This window comes from Sorex araneus, chromosome 2 (assembly GCF_027595985.1).
Source record: "Sorex araneus isolate mSorAra2 chromosome 2, mSorAra2.pri, whole genome shotgun sequence".
In the NCBI taxonomy this organism is placed as follows: Eukaryota; Metazoa; Chordata; class Mammalia; order Eulipotyphla; family Soricidae; genus Sorex; species Sorex araneus.
In genome coordinates this window covers 205463189-205482774 of record NC_073303.1, presented here as the reverse complement: position 1 = coordinate 205482774, position 19586 = coordinate 205463189, and the positions used below count along the sequence as shown (strand labels likewise).

Here is a 19586-nt window from a genome sequence, read left to right as displayed (position 1 = left end):
GTTTCTGTGTGACCTTCTCCAGGGGAGGGTTTCCCCTGGGCTGGGTCTGCCTGGTTCCCTCCCTGGGCCCCATCCCAGACAGAGACCAGAGAGACCCTGAGTGGAAGCTGGTTTCATTGTTACTGCCGTGGGGCTTTTGTTCTTTGTTTTTTTTGGCGGGGGCAGGAGGTGTGAGTGGCTTCTTTCCTTACAGGCCACCCGAGTGGCATCTGAAAGCCAAGTCCAGCTTTCAGAATCCCTTTGGGAAATTCTCACTGCACTCTCTGTGGCCTGCGTCCTCTACACAGCTCCAGGCTTCTAAACAAGGAGCGTCAAAGGCCAGAAGAGAGGAGAGGGTAGCGGGCCGGGCGCATGGCTTGCCCACAGCCGACCTGGATTTGATCCCCGCACCCTCTAGTGATCCCTGAGTGCAGATTCTGGAGTAGCCTTGAACTGCTAGGTATTGGCCCCAAAACCAAAAGAAAAATAAAGGACCTTTGCAGTTTTATTTTTTCATAAGCATTTTTTACTTTTCTAGGCATAATTATTAAGTGATACTCTATATTTAATCCAAATAAATTCACTTATTTCCTATTTCACTCTTCTTTCCTGAGTGGTGTATTTGGAGATCAACAGGAACCAATTAGAGCTAATTTTTTTTTTCTTTTTGGGTCACACCTGCCTGTGCTCAGGGATCACTCCTGGGAGTGCTCGGGGGCTGTATGGGATACACGCGCGCGCGCCCATCCCCAGCCCTGGGAAACTGGCCATGATTGTGGCCCTGCCAGGAGCTGAGAGTTCCTTGAGCCGAGTGAACCCCGAGATGGCACTCCCTGGGGTCCTGGTTCTTCATCAATCTTCTGACTTTCTGGGTCTTTATTTTATTTTTTTGCATCAACAGGGAACTCCATTTAAATAACAACCTGTTACGAGTGCTGCCTTTTGAGCTGGGGAAACTGATTCAGTTGCAGACCTTAGGCCTGAAAGGTACGCTTTCCCTGTGTCTGTGTCTGGTGGTTTGTGTGTACCTCGCGGCGTCTGGAGCCCTGAGGGGGAAGTCGCTGACTTCCCGGGTTTCAGGCTCCCCCGCTGGGCTTGCAGCGGCCGTAGATGTTGCCTCTTTTTGTCCCACTTTCTCCCCTGCCCCTCTCGTCCTGCTTTCCTGCCTGTTCTGGCAGTCTCCAGTTTTGCCCAGCCGCCCTCTTGCTTTCCGTCGTTACTTTGTCTGCCCTCTTCCTTCCCATCGTTTCCCTCTCCCTGGCTTCCTCTTGGGAGTAATTCTGCATCCTAGGAATGGCTTCCTCCCACCCTCCAATTCTCCCCCAAATGGTCACTTCTCACAAAGTGGGGGGGATTGGAAATTCAACATGAGGCCCTTTGGGGTGTTGATTGCCTTTGCACTGAGTGCCCACTGTGGGCCAGAGAGCTGGGACTGGGAGGCAGGCACTTCCCTGCCTGTGGCTGACCCGAGTTTGATCCCTGACACTGTATCGGGTCCTTGAGTACCACTGGGAGTAATCCCAGAGCACAGAGCCAGGAGTCAGCCCTGACTACTTCTTCCCCGAGGCCCCCCCCTCCGTCCCCAAATAAAAACAAAACACTTAACCACCAGTGACCACCAATGAGAATTTGATTACTGTGTCAGAGTCTGAATGTGTCTGATTGCAGCAAGTGTTGGCAAGGGCCAGAGAAACAGGACAGTGGGGCAGGTGCTTGCCTTTCACACACCCAAGCCCGGTTCATTCCCTGGCACCCTACAGGGTCCCCTGAGCCCCTCCAGGAGTCACCCCTGAACGCTGCTAGGTGTGGCTCGCAAACCAAAATTCCCAGGCCCCTCCGAGAGAGATTCCTCCCCACAGCCAGAGCTACCCTGAGCCCCCCCCACACTCCAGCCTCCCCTCCCTGAAACATCAGGGAAACACTGTGTATGAAAAACAACAGAGAGGCACATTAGTGCTTTTTCTTTCTTTTAGTTTAGTTCTTGGTCACACCCGGTGATGCTCAGGGATTCCCCCTGGCTCTGCACTCAGGGATCTCTCCTGGCGGTGCTCGGGGTGGACCAGCACAGCGAGCGGCTCCCCAGGTCAGGTGCTTGTCCAGCAGGAAGAAAGATGATTTCTGCGGCAAGGTTGTGGTTTTGATGCAGCTCCAACTTACCTGTTTTTGCCCCTACTGTCTTCAGATCCTACTTTTGTTGCCAAGACTTGTAGAGCGGGTCTCGATCCCAAAGACCTTCATTGGCGGGGGACCCTAGATGGTGCTGGGCACCAAACCCTGGTCATCTGTGCGCGGGCCGTTGTGCTTTCCAGCTCTTTACTCTGATTCCTGTCTGCTGATTTTGCTTTTCTCTTTTGGTTGTTTTTGGGGGCGATGCCTGGTGGTGTCCAGGGCTTCCGAGGGCAGGCCCAGGCCAGCTGGGAGGGCCTCGGGCAAGGCCAGCAGCAGACCCCGGGCTGACTCTGAAACGGTAACTTTTGGCTTTTGGTATAAAACTTGAAATGTTTCCTGATCTTTTCTGATTTTGGCTGGGGGTCCGGGTTTGGGCCACACCCGGCGGTGCTCGGGTATTATGCCTGGCTCTGCACTCGGGGATCACTCCTGACAGTGCTCGGGGACCATATGGGATGGAATGCCACGGATCAAACGGGGGTTGCTGCATGCAGGGCGAGCGCCCTCCCTCCCGTGCCCTCTTGGGCCCCGATTCCCTTTTAACTGAGGCTGAGTGGGTGTTAGTTCTCTGTGTTTGATAGTATTTTCTGTGGAAACCATCTGGAGCGTGTTTCTTGTTTTGTTCTGTTTTTCTGCAGGTAGTCCCGCTTGTTTTTCAGTCACAGTTCATTTCTGATGAGCATGGATCTCTGCAGATTACGGGGATTGAGACGTTTCTCTTTGTGATATCTGCATTCCATCTTTCGGCTTTTTCCCCCTTACTCTTACATTAGTTATGGCTAGGCACACATTTGGGTTCATTTTAAATACTTTTCTCCCCATCACCTTTGTGCGGTTTTCTTTTAAACCCTTTTGTTTGTTTTGTTTCGGGGGGGCGCCCTGGTGGTGCTCGGGGCGTATTCCTGGCACTGATTATCGATCTCTTGCAGCCCCCAGTGCTCAGGGGACTGCCCGGGGTGCCGGGATTTGAACCAGGGGGGCTGCATGTAAGGCAGGCACCCCCAACTGTCTTGGCTCTCCCCCCCCGCGTATTTCAAGATTTTTGTCTTTTTTGGCTGCCATGGCCTGGCCTGGCTCCTGTCAGGATGTCAGGGTTGGGGTGAACGGGTCCCCACTGGCTTCTTGACTGTGCTGCTGTCTTAACGTTTGATGCTGGGACACGTGAAGCAAAGAGTAAACCCACGTCACCCCACTCTCGTGTCGCTTGGGCTGTGCCATCTTCCACAGGGGTCCCTGCTCCCTCCCACCTCAAGGCACTGTTGGGGCCGAAGTGATAGTACAGTGGGTAGGATGCTCGCCTTGCATGTGTCTGGCCCAGGCTCGATGATCCCTGGCATCTCATATGGACCCCCAGACCCTCGCCAGGTGTGGTCCCTGAGGATTGAGCCAGAAGTAAGACCTGAGCACTGTCTGGTATGGCCCAAAAGCCAGATTTTTAATTTTTAAAGGCAAGGTTGGGGTCAGAGCAATAATTCAGTGGGGAAGGTGTCTGCCTACATATCTGACCTTGGTTTGGTCCCTGGCTTCTCATAGGGTCTCCCGAGCACCTCCAGAAGTGAACCCTGCATACCACTGTGTGTGCCCCCATTCCATCCCCATCCAAATATAAAGAAGAAGAGAAAAAAAAAGGAAAATATTTTTCCTGTCTTTCCAGAAACTACATCTCATGTTACTTTCTGGCCCTTCCTTCTAAGTGCTTTCCAGATCTTTTTAGTTCCAGGGATGTTTGGTATTTCTTGTCGTAACTTTAATCTCTTCTCTGTTCTTTTCTTTTTTCCTGGCCATGAAAACCTGAATTTGACAGGCACCATGTTCCAAAAAGCAAGCAGACATGGGCAGAGTTTCCCGCAGGATCTCAGCGACATTCTTTGAGTAATGGAAATAGTTGGGGTTGGGGTTGGTTTTGGGGCCACAATTTGGCAGTGCTCAGGGCTTAATTCCTGACTCTGCAGCCCGAGATCAGCACTCCTGGCGGCACCCGAGACCAGAGATCGAGCCCCAGGTCAGCTGTATGCACGGGCAGCGTCCTCCCCATTGAGCTGTTGCTCTGGCCCCTGGACCTTCTGACCTTGGAGTCGAGGCATTCCCCAGAGAGTCAGACACATCTTCCTCCCACCTGGCCATTCTCGGGTTCTAGAGTTTTCCTCTTCTTCCTTCCGTGTGGAACCAGTCTTTTCCCATTGCCCTGCTCGCTCCCATCTCTGTTGTTGCCTCGTGGTCTCGTGGAAGGGGACAACGCCCTCCGGAACACACTGAGCCCCGCTTGGTAGACATAGGAGCCCAGCTCTTCGGGAATGTACTGTCCCAGAGCAGGGCTGGTGCTTCTAGCGCACCCGTAAGAGCCCTCCGAGGGGACTGGAGGCTCTTTGTCAGCCAGTGGGGCGGTCCCAGGCTCACGCAGTTTGGGAGGTGAGCGGGGTGTTTTCCCGTGCTCACCTCTGTCTCCCACCAGCTCCGACCCGCATGGTGGGTTTTGCCTGGAGCCTGGGTGCGTTGCTGTGTGGCGGTGCTGACCGCCAGCGCTGGACCCTTAGGTTCTCTCTGCCCTGTGCTCCCAGCTGGCTTTACTCCCTTCCTGGGTTCTCCTTCCCCTCACTTTGGGATGGGTAGGAGAGAACGGTCGCAGGGGGCAGCAGAAAGCACTACTGAGCAGCTTCTAGACCAACACCACTTGTTGGTGACCCTTTGGGCTACCTAGGAAAGGAGCAAAAAGGCCATTTTGAGTCTTCCCAGCAGATCCTGGCAGAGGGTGTATTTCCCCCCGCTTGCCCACTGCGTCCCTAGTAACAAGACACTAGTGGTTCTGGACCATCTGATCCTGGTGGTACTTCTTTTCTTTCTTCTCTTAACCCCACCCCAGTTTTGCAAACCTGGGCATCCTGATGGTGGGTTTTCTTTTGTCCTTCCTCTTTGAAAACCCGATTTCCAGGAAATCCCCTCACCCAGGACATACTGAACCTCTATCTGGAACCGGATGGAACGAGAAGGCTGCTGAACTATTTGCTCGATAACTTGGCAGGTACTGCAAAAAGAAGTAAGTGGTCGTTGGCTGACCGCCATTCTCCCCAGAAGGTCAGTCTGGGCACTGCTTAATCCTGTGCTTGTGTTTGGCCAGTGTCCACTGAGCAGCCGCCCCCCAGGTCGTGGATCATGCTGCAAGAGCCTGACCGGACGAGGCCCACAGGTAGGTGGCCGAGTGTTCCTGCTGTGGTTTGACTCGGGCCCCAGAAACTCCCAGCTCTTCTGCGGAGGGCACTTGCTGGGTCCGCCTGTGCAAGGCAAGCCCCAAAACCAGAGTGTTTGATTTTTATTATTTTGGGTGGTTTTGTTGCTGTTGTTTTGTTTTGTTTTGTTTTGTTTTGCTCCTGGCTCTGAACTTAAAAATTGCTCCTGGCCATGCCTGGGTCGCACACGGCTGACCCAGGCTTGATTTCTGGCGCCCCAGAGTGTCCCCTGAGCACAGCTGGGTGTGCCTCCCCCCAACCCCCAAGAAAACACATTAAGAAAGATTTCATTGGCGCTCACCTGACTCTAGGTTTACCGGGCTCTGAAGCAGAACTCTTGGGGCTGGAGCATAGTTGTGGCCTTGCGCACAGCCGACCTAGGTTTGGATTCCCGGTCCCTTGAGCACTGCCAGGTGTGGCCAGAAACAAATCCACCCAAAACGCAGAAACAGACTTTAGTCTTTTAGATCACAGGAACGCCAGAAAGGCTCCGGGACTTGCCTCGCATGTGCCAGACCCAGCCCCTGCGCTGCCAGTGAGCATCCTGCCACCCCCCCACCCCGTCCACCAGGAACAGCCCCTGGCTACTGCCAGGGGTAGCCTAACCCTTCCCCCTCCACCCAGGAAAAGTTCGGTCTTTGCCCCCCACAAAGACAGTCCTTTGGGGGTGGGGTTTGGGCCACATCTGGCGATGCTGAGGGCTTACTCTGACTCTGCTCAGGGTCACTCCTGGTGGGTCTCGGGACCATATGGGATGCCGGGGATCAAATCTGGGTCTGCCTTGTGCAAGGCAAGCCCAAAAACCGGAGTGTTTAATTTTTATTATTTTAGGTGGTTTTGTTGTTTTGTTTTGTTTTGTTTTGGGGCTACACCCGGTGGTTGCTCCTGGATCTGAACTAAAAAATTACTCCTGGCCATGCCTGGCCATTCTGTGGGATGCTGAGATCGAACCCAGATCAGCTGCATGCAGGCAAACGCCCTAGCCCCTAGACCAGAGTCTCGGGCCTTTAAGGCTTTGGCTCCCCTCCGAGGCAGGCAGCCTGTGTGGCCCCAGTCTGTCCCCACACCTGTTTGTTGTTCATCAGTGTAAGCTGGCATGGTGCCCTCTCGTCTGGCCGGAGAGTGGCTTTTCCCCTGGCCTTCGTGTTGGGTGGGTTCTGACTGGCAGCCCCTGCTCAGGACAGAAGTGGTGGCATTCCCACGGCGGCATGGGGCGGGATGGGGGCGTTTCTCTTGCCCCCAGCTGTGACCCCGGCCTCCCTTCCTGCAGCTTTGCTCTCCGTCATGTGCTACAACGTGCTGTGTGACAAATACGCCACCCGGCAGCTGTACGGCTACTGCCCGTTGTGGGCGCTCAACTGGGACTACCGGAAGAAGGCCATCATCCAGGAGCTCGTGAGCTGCAACGCCGACATCATCAGCCTGCAGGTGGGCCAGCCCCGCGCCGCCGTCTCCTCCCCCCGAGCCGAAGCTGCACAGAGCCTCCTCTCGGGTCAGGGGCTTCGGAAATGGCACCAACCCCCACCCCCGGAAACTCAGCCTCTTGGGGGCGAAGCTGAACTAATGGCAGGATTGATTTTCCGAGGAGGGAAGCGGAGAACGCACTTGCCTTGCACTCGGCCAACCGCGGTCTGATCCCCGGGCAGCCATGGTCCCCTGAGCCGGTCTAGTAGGTGTCCCTGAGCAGAGTCAGGAGGAAGCCCAGAGCACCGCTGGGTGTGCCCCTCATCCCTTCCCCAAAAATTGTTTAAAAGAACAAAAAGCACAGGGAACAGGAGGAAGTAGATGTACATAGAGTCTCGTGTATTTCTGTTTCTTTTTTCTGTTTTGGTTGGTTTGGGGGCCACACCGAGTGTTGCGTGGGGCGTCCTCCTGGCTCTGTGCTCAGGAAGACCCCCAGGCAGGGGTCAGGCGACCATATGCAGTGCCAGGAATTAAGCCCGGGTCAGCTGTGTGCAAAGCACGCGCCTTCCCCGCTGGCCTCTCTCCTGGCCCCATGCTTGACTCCTGATCGATGGGTAAGCGGTGGTCCGTGTCCGGTGGATCTGTGTGGAAGCCTTGGTTTTGACTGCCATTTTATCTCAGGCCAGGGGTGGGTCAGTTCCTGCTCGTCTCTGACGCAGGCACTGGGAGGCGTCCCGCTTCAGTGTGTGAGCACGAGGCTTCCTGTCTTTCCGGACGCCGAGCCTGTTTCCCTCGTTCTCCCCGCAGGAGGTGGAGACTGAGCAGTATTACAGCTTTTTCCTGGCGGAGCTCAAGGAGCGGGGCTACAGCGGGTTCTTCAGCCCCAAGTCGAGAGCCAGGACCATGTCGGAACAGGAGCGCAAGCATGTGGACGGGTGTGCGATATTCTTCAAGACCGAGAAGTAAGGGCCTGAGTGAGGGTACAGCGGGAGGCCGTTTGCCTCGCACACTGCCAACCCGGGTTGAATCCCCAGTGTCCCGTATGGTCCCCCAGCACCGCCAGGAGTAAGCCCTGAACATCGCCGGGTATGACAAAAGAGACTGAGAAGTAAGCTTCCCTTCTCGATCTCTTTTTCTTTTTCTTGCCCAGCCACACCTCGCGGTGTTCAGGGTGTTCTCCTGGCTCTGCACTCAGGGATTACTCCTGGTGGTGCTTGGGGCCCCCTGTGGGATGCCGGGAGTTGAACCCAGGTTGGCAGCATGTAAGGCAAGCGCCCTGCCCGCTGTCCTGTCTCTGGACCAGCCCCCTCTCTTTCTCACTTGCTCAGTATCTGCTGCAGTGGGGATTCAGCAGAAGCAGTTGGCAAAGGGAATTGCAGCGTTGGGTTGACACCCCAGGAGATGTGCAAGGCTTCTGTTTCGTATTTTCATAAAGGGCTGCATCATTTTGTCTGGTGTTTACTTCAGTTGAACCACAGTTGTTACTTGAAGCACCTTGTTGGTGACATTCCCCCCAGCGCCCTCACAATGGCAAAAGGAATCCGTAAACATGTTCTTTAGGTCTGTTCATACTCGAGGCTGGAATCCTGAAACAGGAAGCCGAAAACAGTGGGTACTTTGGCTTCTGATGAATGTTTTCCAAAGGCCTTTGTTTCTACCTAGGGAGCCAGGACAGCAGGAACGGAGCTGGCCTTGCGTGTGGCTGATGTGGGTCCATCCCCGAGCCCCGTTGAGTCCCCTGAGCCTCACTGGAGCAATTCCCGAGCGTCGAGCTAGCAGTCCTAGGTGTTGCCAGGGGAGGCTACCAAACCTAAAGGGAACAAGCCGAAAAAACGTTATTGGGGGCCCAAGCCATAGTGCAGCAGGTAGGGCACTGGCCTTGCTGGTGGCCGACCTGAGTTGAGCCCCAGCATCCCATATGGTGTCCCGCCAGGAAGGATCCCCCAGCACAGAGCCAGGAATCAGCCCTGAACTCTGCCGGGTGTGCCCCCCCCGAAAAAGACAAACAAAACCCAAATAGGTGTTAGTAGAATTCTCCCCCAACTGAGACCCTCCGCGGAGTGGCGACGTGTGGGGAGCGTGGATTCTCAAGGAGTGGCCACCCAAAATTGATTTTTATAATTTCTTTTTTTTTTTTCCTCTTCTTCTTTTTTCCCCCTTTTCCTTGTTACCAGCTATCAAGTGCTCCGTGAAGCTGTGTTTGGGGGGTGCCGGTTGCCGCCCCCACCGAGGATCTCTGTGTGCTCTACTTCCTTTGCACGTTCGTGGGTGTGTGTGTGTGTGCATCTGTTTCTGTTGTAGGTTCACGCTGGTTCAGAAGCACACCGTCGAGTTCAACCAGCTGGCTATGGCCAACTCCGAGGGCTCCGAGGCGATGCTGAACCGCGTCATGACCAAGGACAACATCGGCGTTGCCGTCCTGCTGGAGCTGCGGAAGGAGCTGATGGGGACAGCGTGTGAGTGGCCGCTGGCCTCCGCGGGGCGGGGGCCTCCCTCCCTGCCGCCTAGACAGGGGAGACAGGTGCTCCCCCTGGCCTTCCATGACTCACCTCATCACCTGACAAGGTGCTGGCCTTCTGGCCCGGGCTCAGTTCCCAGCATTCCATATGGCTCCCCTGAGCACCGCCAGGCTCAGAGCGAGGAGTGATCCTTGAGCACTGCCAGGCGTGGCTCCAAAACAACAAAAGAATGAAACTTAGGGGGCCAGTGAGCTAGATGGTACTTGTCTTGCGTGCATCTGACCTGGGTTTGATCCCTGGTAATGCTGTAGTATTCCCTGAGCACAGAGCCAGGAGTAAACCCTGATCCTTTGTTTGTGGATCCCTACTCCCCCCTACAAAAAAATAAAACATGCTGGAGTGATAGTACAGTGGAGAGAGTGTGTGCCTTGCACACGGTCAACCTGGGCTCTATCCTCAGCATCCCACATGCGCCCCCCCCCCCCCCCCGCACTGCTAGGAGTGATGCTGAGTGCAGAGCCAGTAGTAATTGGCCCCTGAGCATCGCCAGGTGTGGTCCCAAAACAAAACAAATACAATAAAACATATAGGGGAAAAACTTTGTTTTTTCACTCCCAGGAATTTTTTCAGAAAAAAATATTTTTACAGTGAGTCCATTGCACTGTTTTCAGGGAGAACTCGTGGGTGCTTCTCCCAGTTCCTGGCTGTGGGGCCTTTGATGGACTCGCTGTTCTTCCTCACCGGCTCTCCAAGCGTTCCAGCCTGCTGGGGGCTAGAGGGTGTCTGGCGGTATCGCTGACGCTGGTTCACTTGCAGGAGGTGACCCCCTTAAGGGGTAGCTGGAAGGCCAGGGGCGGGGGGAGCAGCTTGTGAGACCCAGTTCCCTGCTAGCGCCCAGAGATCGGACGAACCTAATGGTCCTGAGGGGAGTGCCAGGGGCTGGAGCCAGCAGACAGTGGAGAGGGTGCTCACCTCACACTCGGCCGGCCTGGATTCGAAACCCCAAAAACAAATGGGTTAGGCAGGGTTATGCTTGCCCCAGTGTGGAGTGCCCCGTGCGCAAACTCGTTTCTGACAAGCCCCGCGCCCCCCCCCACCCCGTGGAAAAAATAACTGACCTTTCTCTCAGGTTTGCAGTAGGTTACTTTCGTCAGCTGAGAGCTGCTTGAGTGAGTTTGGTCTTTTGTTTTTAGGGTTTGGGCCACACGTGCCATGCTCAGGTCTTACTCCTAACTGCACTCAGGAACTCAGGAATTCCTCCTGTCCAGCTTGGGGGGACCCTGTGGGATGCTGGGGATCGGACCCAGGTCAGCCGCGTACAGAGCACACACCCTTCTCCTGTACTGTGGTTCTTGCCTAGCCCGAGTGAGTTTTAAGGCCTCTTCTAATGGTCAGTGTTTAAGAGATGGGCTTGCTTCCAACCCCTGGGGTATATATCGGGTTGGGGCCCAGAGAGACAGGAGAGGGGCCTGGCCCCAGATCCCCAGACAGCAGAGGCTGTATGGGCTGATGGGCAGCTCTGTCCTCTGGTCGGCCCTAGCGGGGAAGCCCCATCTCGGAGCCGAGCACCAACTCCTTCTGGTGGCGAACGCGCACATGCACTGGGACCCCGAGTACTCAGACGTGAAGCTGGTGCAGACGATGATGTTCCTGTCGGAAGTGAAGAACATCATTGACAGAGCTTCCCGGAGCCTGCAGCCCGGCGTGCTCGGGGAGCTCTCGACCATCCCCTTGGTGCTGTGCGCTGACCTCAACTCCTTGCCCGACTCCGGTAAGGAAGGAACCGTGGCTTTCGGGACTGTGCCTGTCAGGCCAGAACGCTCTGGCCAGCATCTCCCCCCGCTGTTCCCAAGGTCAGGCAGTTGCAGCTGGACTTGGGGCTAGGCTGAGATGGGGGAAAAGAGCATGAAAGAGCGAGAGAGAGAGAGAGAGCCACGTGTATGCGTGTGTGGAACATTGTTTTGAAAGTGAAATGGGGCCCAGGAATGACCCCTGTGCGTTACGGGCGTAACCCAAGGAGGAAAGGATGGAATGGTCTGGAGGAAGACGCAGATCATTGATGTGGTTGTTATTTTAAGGTGGGGGCCACACCCGGTGGTTTCAAGGGTTCCTCCTGGCTCTGCACTCAGGAGTTAGTGCGGGCAGTGCTCAGAGGGCCAATGGGATGCTGGAGATTAAACGTGGCTGTCACAGGCAAGGCGCTGTGCCTGCCGCACGGTCACCTGGCCCCATATTCACTTTCTTCCTTTTTATTTTTGTGAAGCAAGATGATTTTTATTGAGATTTATTTAGAAGCGTGCTAGGGGAAAGAAAGAAGTACGTATTCCGGGGGGAACGTAGGTTTCTCTAGAGAAGAAACGGGAGACCAGCAGCCGAGACCCGTGCTCAAGGGAGAACACGGTGTTGCTTTGCTCGGCGGGTGTGGGGGTGTCCACCCTGGCTTGGTACCCAGGGATCACTCCTGCGGGGGGGCCCAGGGGACCCCTCTGTGCTGCTGGGAACCAGGCCTCGCTCGGCTGCGAGCAGGGAAGAGCCCTCCCTCCGGACTAGGGCTGCGACTCGGTTTCCTCTTTTTCATTAGTTTGTGTACTCTCTCTCTCCCCCTCTCTCTCCCTCTCTCCCCCTCTCTCTCCCTCTCTCCCCCTCTCTCTCCCTCTCTCTCCCTCTCCCTCTCTCTCCCTCTCTCTTCCTCTCTCTCTTCCTCTCTCTGTCCCTCTCTCTCTCCCTCTCTCTCTCCCCCCCTCGCATCAAGTGAGTAACATCTGCGTCCCTGCAGGTGTGGTGGAGTACCTGAGCACTGGGGGCGTGGAGACCAACCACAAGGACTTCAAGGAGCTGCGGTACAATGAAAGCCTCACCAACTTCAGCTGCAGTGGGAAGTTTGGGACGGCCCCCGGGCGAATCACCCACGGCTTCAGGCTCAAGAGCGCCTACGAGCAGGGCCTCATGCCTTACACCAACTACACGTTTGAGTTCAAGGTGAGTTTGACGGTGGGGCAGCTGTTCACGCTGCCTTGTCCTCAGCTCCTGAGCCCCGAGACAGAGCGACGGGACAGTGGGAAGGGTGCTGGCCCTGGCACACCGCCCCTCGGGTCTGGCTCCCGCTTCCCATCGGGTACTGAGCAGTGTCAGAACCTGAGTGCAGAGCCAGGAGGAAGCCCCGGGCCATGCCAGGTGTGGCCTAGCCCCCCCAGGGAACCTTCACGGGGCCGGGGTGGTAGACAGCTGGACAGGGCGCCCTCAGGTTTACCTCCCTGCCCCCAAACACAAAGTAATTTAAACTGTGGAGGGGCTGGAGCCGTATTACAGCGGGGAGGGCGTTTGCCTTGCATGCTGCTGGCCTGGGTTCGGTCTCTGGTATCCCGTATGTACCCGAGAACTGCCAGGCTTAATTCCTAGGGTAACCCCTGAGCACCGCTGGTATTTGGCCCGAAAACAAGAATCTAAAAAGAAAGAAACCAAAATAAATAAGTAATAAAATGTGGATATTACAGCATTCAAGCTGGACTGAAGCTACCTTTTTTTTTCTCTCCCTTTTTTGTTTGTTCATTTTGTTTTGGGCCGTGGTGGTCAAGGGCAGGTCCTGTCTCTGTGCTCAGGAGTGACCCTGGTAGTACTCGGGCTCGCTCTCTCTTCCTCCCCCTCCCCCTCCCCCTCCCCCTCTTTCTCCCCTCTCTCTCTCCCTCCCCTTCCCACCCTCCCTTTCTCTCCCTTCCTCTCTCTCTCCTTCCCTCTCTCTCCCTTCTCTCTCTCCCTCTCTCTGATTTCTCTGACCCAAGCATCATCTTGCTTTTGTGGACAGTAATATTTTTGTTTTGGGGGCCACACCTGGCAGAGCTCAAGACTGACTCCCGGCTCTGTGCTCAGGTGTCGCCCTGGTGGTGCCAGGGTACCGGCTTCAGGGTCAGCCTCACGCAGAGCAAGCGTCCTCTGTGCTGTCCTGTCTCTCCATCCCAGACAGTCATATTTTTTGTTTGTTTGTTTTCTTTGATATTGTAGCTTTTCTTTTTGGGTCACACCCGCTGATGTCCAGGTTACTCCTGGCTTTGCACTCAGGAATTACTTTGGGTGGTGCTCTGGGGACCACATGGGACGCTGTGGACCGAACCCTGGTTGGCCACGTGCAAGGCGACACCCCACCTGCTGTGCTATTGCTCGGTCCCTGTTTCTTTCACTAGGTGGGGGCACACCTGGCAGTGCACTGCACTGTCTCTGGTCCCCAGTATTTTGGGGGGTGCTTATCCAGAGGATTCCCTGTTGCTGTCGCCTCTCCTTATTTTTCCAGTGCATCTGACGCCCTTTCCAAGCCAGGAGATCAGGTGACATCATGATCTTTGAGTTCACTGCCAGGATTTGGGGACAGTTCTTTTTTTTAGAGGGGGGTGTGGTTTGCTTTTGGACCATACCTGGTGGCGCTTGGGGCTTGCCCTGACTCTGCAGGTGGGCACCACTCCTGGCGGTGCTCAGGGTGCCCCATGGGCTCTGGGGACTGAACCTGGGCTCGACTTCCCGGGGCCAGCGCCCGCCCCACAGTCCCGTGGCTCTGGCCCCGCAGGGAGTGTGCGGGATCTGGGGAGGGGCCCAGGCCTCTGGGCGCGGTCTGAGGCGGCTTCTCATCTTGTCTCCCCCTCCCCCGGACGCCGCAGGGGATCATCGACTACATCTTCCACTCCAAGCCTCAGCTGAAGACCCTGGGCGTGCTGGGCCCCCTGGACCACCACTGGCTCGTGGAGAACAACATTGCTGGCTGCCCGCACCCGCTCATCCCCTCTGACCACTTTTCCCTGTTTGCCCAGCTCGAGCTGGCACTGCCTTTCCTGCCCCCAGTGAACGGCCTCCACCTCCCGGGCAGGAGGTAGTCCCGGCACCTGCCTCCTCCCGGGCAGGAGGTCATCCCGGCACCCACCTCCCGGGCAGGAGGTCATCCCAGCACCCACCTCCTGGGCAGGAGGTCGTCCCGGCACCCGCCTCCCGGGCAGGAGGTCGTCCCGGCACCCGCCTCCCGGGCAGGAGGTTGTCCCGGCACCCGCCTCCCAGGCAGGAGGTCGTCCCAGCACTCACCTCCCGGGCTGCCCGGGCAGGAGGTGATCCCAGCACTCGCCTCCCGGGAGGGAGGTTGTCCGTGTTTCCTTCAGGAAGTGCCCTGCTCTCTTCGTGGGAAAGCCCGTCAGAAGCTGAAGTGAGGGGAGTGAGGTGTCTCTCAGAGGGAGGGAGAGAGTTCTGTTTTGTTTTTGTCTTGGTGGCTTAAATTTTCAGTCTGGTTCTTGGACCTGGGTCTTGTCTCAAAAGCCAGGTGCTGGCCGCACCCAGGGTCCAAGGCCGCCCTGCTCTCTCGCTGTCAGGCCGGGACCGTGTCGCAGTGTCCGCACACACCGCCTTGGCGTGTCCCCCGAGTCGTCTTCCTGTTTCTGCTCCCCCTCCCCCGCCGAGAGAGATTTTCATGCCTTGAAATAGTGAAATGTCAGAACTACCCAGAATCCATTTGCACAGAAATTGGTAGCACCACATGCTGAGGCCAGTAACATACCCAGATGGTTCTACCGCGAGGGCCACGCCCTCCCCACTTGTTTTCCAGACTCATTTGTTTGAAGGGAAAAAAACAATAGAGACCTTGAATTTAGCCTTTTCTGATTGTGTAATTTGTAAAAACTGAGGTGACGTTTGGTTTGTGTGTGTCTTTTTCACTTGCTTCTCATGCTGTTGAGGCCAGCCCGTCAGCCAGGCAAGACAGACTCTGCCGCAGGATTCGCCCATCCTGGTGTTGCCCGGGTTTGTTGGGTTAAACAGCAAAACAAAACGCCTGTCCCAGCAGGCTCTGCACCTGCAGAGAAACCCTGTTCATCTCGTCCACCGTTTGTTTAAAAGAGTCCCGTCGGCCCAGGGCTGCAGATGTTCTGACAGTGCTCTGGGGTGAGCTGCGGTTGTGTCTGGTTGTCCCGGGGCAGAGCATTGGCCGTCACTCTGGGGGGCAGCTGGAGGCGCAGCGGGGAGGGAGCGTGGCTCGCACGGAGCAGACTCGGCTCCGGTCCCCAGCACCACAGAGGGCCCCCCCCCCCCCCCCCGTGCGTGCCAGGGGGCTTCCCTGAGCACCACCTGATGGGCACCCCGGGAAAAACAGGTCACATTTGGGAACGTGTTCCGAGGGTCCCCGCTCACCAGACAGACTCAGTGTGGAGTTCAGGTTGCTATCATGTGACTTTTTTCTTATATTTTCCATTAGTTTTATTTTTTAACAAAAAAAACAAAATTAATTTTTAAGTCCTTTTTAATGTGCGTGATGTGTTAAGTGCTCCAAACAGTTCTTCTGTTCCCCCCTCTTTGTGTGTGTGGGGGGCACACTCAGTGGTGCTCAGGGCTTCTCCAGGCTGTGCTCCGGGGACCCTGTGGGATAACAGAGGTGAAACCTGGCCATTCGTGCAGGGTGAGCACCCGCCTGCTCTACGCTCCCTGTCGACCCGAGGTTCCGAACCCCTTTCTCTTTTTTAAGTGATAAGGTCATTTGATTGTGTCAAAGAGAGAAGTGTGGCTCTCCGCCTGAGCACTGCTGGGTGTGACCCAGTTTCACCTTTCAGCCCCTTGTTCCTTCTGATCAGATGAACTCAGAGGGGACAATGAGGTCTTGGCGCTTTTGTGTTAGCTGCAAACCAAGAAACAAGGGCAGTTTTCACATGAGCATTAAGGAAAAGAAGAAAAAAAAATTGAGGTTCTCGAGTTTTTTGGGGGAGGGTTTTTGGGCACATCTGGCAATGCTGAGATTCTCCCAGGTCTGTGCTCAGGAACTACTCCTTATGTTCTCCAGGGACTTTGTGGGATGCCGGGGATTGAACCTTGGTCATGTGCAAGGCAAGCATCCTCCCCACTGTACTCTCCTTCTGGCCCTAACTTAAAGTGTTTTGTAGATGTTGAGTCTTCATTTGTCAGAGGAAGTGACAGTACAGACTGTTTAAATAAGTGACTCCCTCGTGTCCCCCATCTCTCAACCCCAACCCCATCTCTCTCTCAAACAATCCCAGAAAACTTTGATCTCAAGTCTCTTGTCTGGGACCTGGTTTTACCTTTGGACACCTTTTTTATTTTTCTCTCTCTCTGGAAGATTTTTCTTGTAATGGGTATTTCAGTTTTGTTTAACTTTTTGCTTTTTTAAAAAAAAAACTTCTGCCAACACCATACACGTGCATTTGTTTGGTGGGTGCACTGGGACCAGGCAGCTGGTGGTGCGCACAGGCGTGGACGCAATGCAGGGGTCAGCCCGTGTTTTATTTTGACTGCAAGAATAACTCAAAGGTGTGTTTGCACCTTTCTCCCTAAAACTATGCAGGTCCTCCACACCTTAGGACATTTTGCAGCAAGAGTGAGCCGGAGCGGCTAGCCAGAGCCCAGAGACCCACTTAGCCCATGGGCAGCTTGTGGGACGGGGCGTCCAGAGGGGTCCCATTTGTGTCTTGGGTGTTTGTCCACTGCTAGGAAGGTGGAGTCTCTTCCCTGCCACAGGCACTAGATGCACTTGATCGTTGTGAAACGTTTGAGCTTTAAGTGAGATGGTTTTCCAGCACGTGTGTCTTCACCTGGTTGGTGTTCGTAGATCGCTCTGGAAAGACGTGCCGGAGGGTGAAGCCGGCGCCGCCTGCTGTCCTGAGGTTCCTGCTTTGCGCCACTTAATAGTCAGACCGCATTCCCTGGATGTGGCCACTGTGTAGACTCGAGTGATCGCTTGGATTGAGAGTAGAGATTGGACCCCCTTCGCCGGCAACAGAGAAAGAGGAGGGTGCTGGAGCTAGCGGGCAGCAGGGAGGGTGCTTGCCTGGCACGCCACCAGCTTGGGTTCGATCCCTGGTGCCCCCTAGAGTCCCTGAGCCCCTCTAGGAGTAAGCCCTGGGCACTGCTGGGTGTGACCCAAAAACCAAACAGGAAAAGAGAAAGTCATATTCAACCAGCAAGTGAAACTCATCGAAGTTGGGGCACTTGAGTGAGACAAAACAGGTTTTGGGGGGGGTGGGGGGTTGTTATTTTCTATGTCTTGGATCATTTCCCATAGTCTCTTAACTCTCTAAAAGGCAATACATAAGAACTAGTATATTTCTCATAAATTTGCTGTCCCCCAAATTCTGTAAAAGATTTCTTGTGCTCTTGCTGTACTGTCATTTGAGAGGTCTCACTGGATAAGTTCATTTTAGAAATGTTTCTTGGAAACTGGGGTGAAGGGTGTCCTTTATTATTTATATATATAATCCAGAACTTGGAGTTCCCTCGATTCCTTGGTTGGGAACCTTTTGAAGTACCAGTTCCTGTTTTCATAACGATTATGCTTTGAGATTTAAATAATGTTCTTTGGAATTAATTTACGGGGGTCTGAGCCATAGTATGGCGGAGGGAGGGCGGCCGAACAGGGTGGTCTCTGCCTCCCCGTGGCACGGTCCCCCGAGCTCGGCCAGGACTAAGCCCTGAACACCACTGGGTGTGGCCCCAAAACCAAAATATAATGGCATAATTTCAATGAAAGTCATAGACATGAATTGTGGCATGCAACTAGAGTGATTCTAGAAGGTAGGTCAGGAGCAGCTTCCAAAAATGTGTTTTTGATATTTCTTGGGTGTTTGACTGCCAGGCAGGAGAATTTGAGGTTTTAGCACTTTGCAACAAAGGCCATTATTGAATTGAGTAGAAGGCACTTACGAATGTCCAAGCTCTTTAAAAAAAATAATAATTCAGCTTTTCAATAATGAATTCCATTTTTCTCCCTCTCTTTTTGAAACTTGGAATTTGTTTCCATCTTGACTTTAAGATTTTTTCTTGGTGGGGTGGGATGGAGTGGGGACCGTGCCATTGAAGGACAAAAGAAAAGGCTGAAGCCAGACAGCCACCACGGTTGGTTCTTTGGAGGACTCAAGTGCAAAGAAGGGCTGTAGCGGTAACTGGTACATGTTCCTCATCTCCCTGCCCTGCTCAGAGTGTTTTTAAGATGTTTGCTTTCCACTTCGTTTTGGCTGCGTCTCGTCGAGTATTTCTCCTGGCATCCTCGTCCTTCACAGCACCAAGATCCTCACCAAGTTCAAAGAAGGTGGCGTTGGCCTCACCGGCAAGGGAGTCAAAAGCTAAAGATGTACCTGTACGGACTGGTTATTAGAAAAAGGGGGTCTGTCCTTTTCCGTGGAAATTTCTTGGTCGAATTGTAACTAGCTGGTATTAATTATATTTATATACAGGCTGCTTTTCTTTGCCGATGTATTTTCCTACTTATAGCCAATCAATAAATTCAATATCTGTTTCGCATCTGAGAAAACTCATTTGTCACACTTTTTAGACCCTGAGGCTGGAGCTCACTCAGGGATTCCGAAGAGCATTGGAAATTGGGATTGACCAGTAACAGGATTAGAATTCACCTTTGGGGCACTCGAGGGCTGGCCAGGAGTAAGGTTTGTCGGCATTCTGCAGAGTTCAAACACTTATCCTAGACCAGGTTGAGTTTGATACTTGGTTGATGGTCATTGCCTGTAGGTTTTTTTTTTTTTTTTTTTTTGCCTTGGGGTCACTCCCAGCGGTACTCAGGGCTTACTCCTGGCTCTGGGCTCAGGAATCACTCCTTGTAGGGCTCAGAGGATCAGATGAAAAGTTTTAGAATAGGGTCTTCAGGTCTTAGAAGTCCTGTAGTGTCGGGGCAGGAGAGAGTACGGTAGGTAAGGCACTTGCTCTGCACACAGCCGACCTGGATTGATTCCCGGCATCCCACATGGTTCCCCAAGCCCGTCAGGAGTGTTCCTAAGTGTAGATCCAGGAGTTCCCGAGCACCACAAGGTGGGTGTAGCCTAGAAACACAACAGTATTAAATTCTGTAATATATTTTGTTTTAATTACGTAGGGCTGGAGCCCTGGCACAGCAGGTAGGGCCCTTCCCTTGCGTATGGCCGAGGCCGTTGTGGGTTCAATCCCCGTCACCCCATGGAGTTCTCCAAGTCCTACCAGAAGTAGTCTCTGAATGCAGAGCCAGGAGGAAGCCCTGAGCACTACCAGATGTGCTCCCCGCCCCCCTCCCCCCAAAAAAATCTAGCTTTTGAGTCCATGGAGATGACTCCGGTGACCGATGTGTAGTTTTTCTCCTTTGGGTGCCACCGCTTAGACCCCAGGTGCCACACCAGGAGTGATCCCTGAGTCCTTAGGGAGTAACTGGGAACCTCCCCCAGCTCACAAATAAATCCAGCTTTTACCCCCCCACCCCACTCCCAGTCTGGCAAGAATTCTCAGGAGCTAATAATGGAAACTCCAACTTCTGAACTCTCCTGTCTCCTGGAGGCATTGGGGTGACCCCGGCAGTGGGAGGCACCCAGGCAGTGTCGGGTGGGGTGACCCAAGTCTT

General features: G+C 54.4%; 1 protein-coding gene across 5 annotated transcripts in view; it reads left to right on the top strand.

Moving 5' to 3' along the window:
• The window catches only part of CNOT6 (CCR4-NOT transcription complex subunit 6), a 30464-nt gene extending 11959 nt beyond the window's left edge, over window positions 1–18505 (top strand). The window contains exons 4-14 of one of the 5 annotated variants that reach the window (XM_055125730.1): window positions 881–966; window positions 2368–2446; window positions 3953–4020; window positions 5078–5167; window positions 5264–5332; window positions 6643–6800; window positions 7584–7738; window positions 9078–9232; window positions 10776–11006; window positions 12012–12214; window positions 13882–18505. In XM_055125730.1, coding sequence (XP_054981705.1) covers window positions 881–966; window positions 2368–2446; window positions 3953–4020; window positions 5078–5167; window positions 5264–5332; window positions 6643–6800; window positions 7584–7738; window positions 9078–9232; window positions 10776–11006; window positions 12012–12214; window positions 13882–14094 — 1507 coding nt within the window. In that variant the 3' untranslated portion in view covers window positions 14095–18505. Of the gene's footprint in view, window positions 1–880; window positions 967–2367; window positions 2447–3952; window positions 4021–5077; window positions 5183–5263; window positions 5333–6642; window positions 6801–7583; window positions 7739–9077; window positions 9233–10428; window positions 10736–10775; window positions 11007–12011; window positions 12215–13881 lie in introns of those variants that run through there. The other 4 variants (XM_055125729.1, XM_055125732.1, XM_055125731.1 and 1 more) reach the window with 4 other exon arrangements.
• The last annotated feature ends 1081 nt before the right edge of the window (window positions 18506–19586 follow it).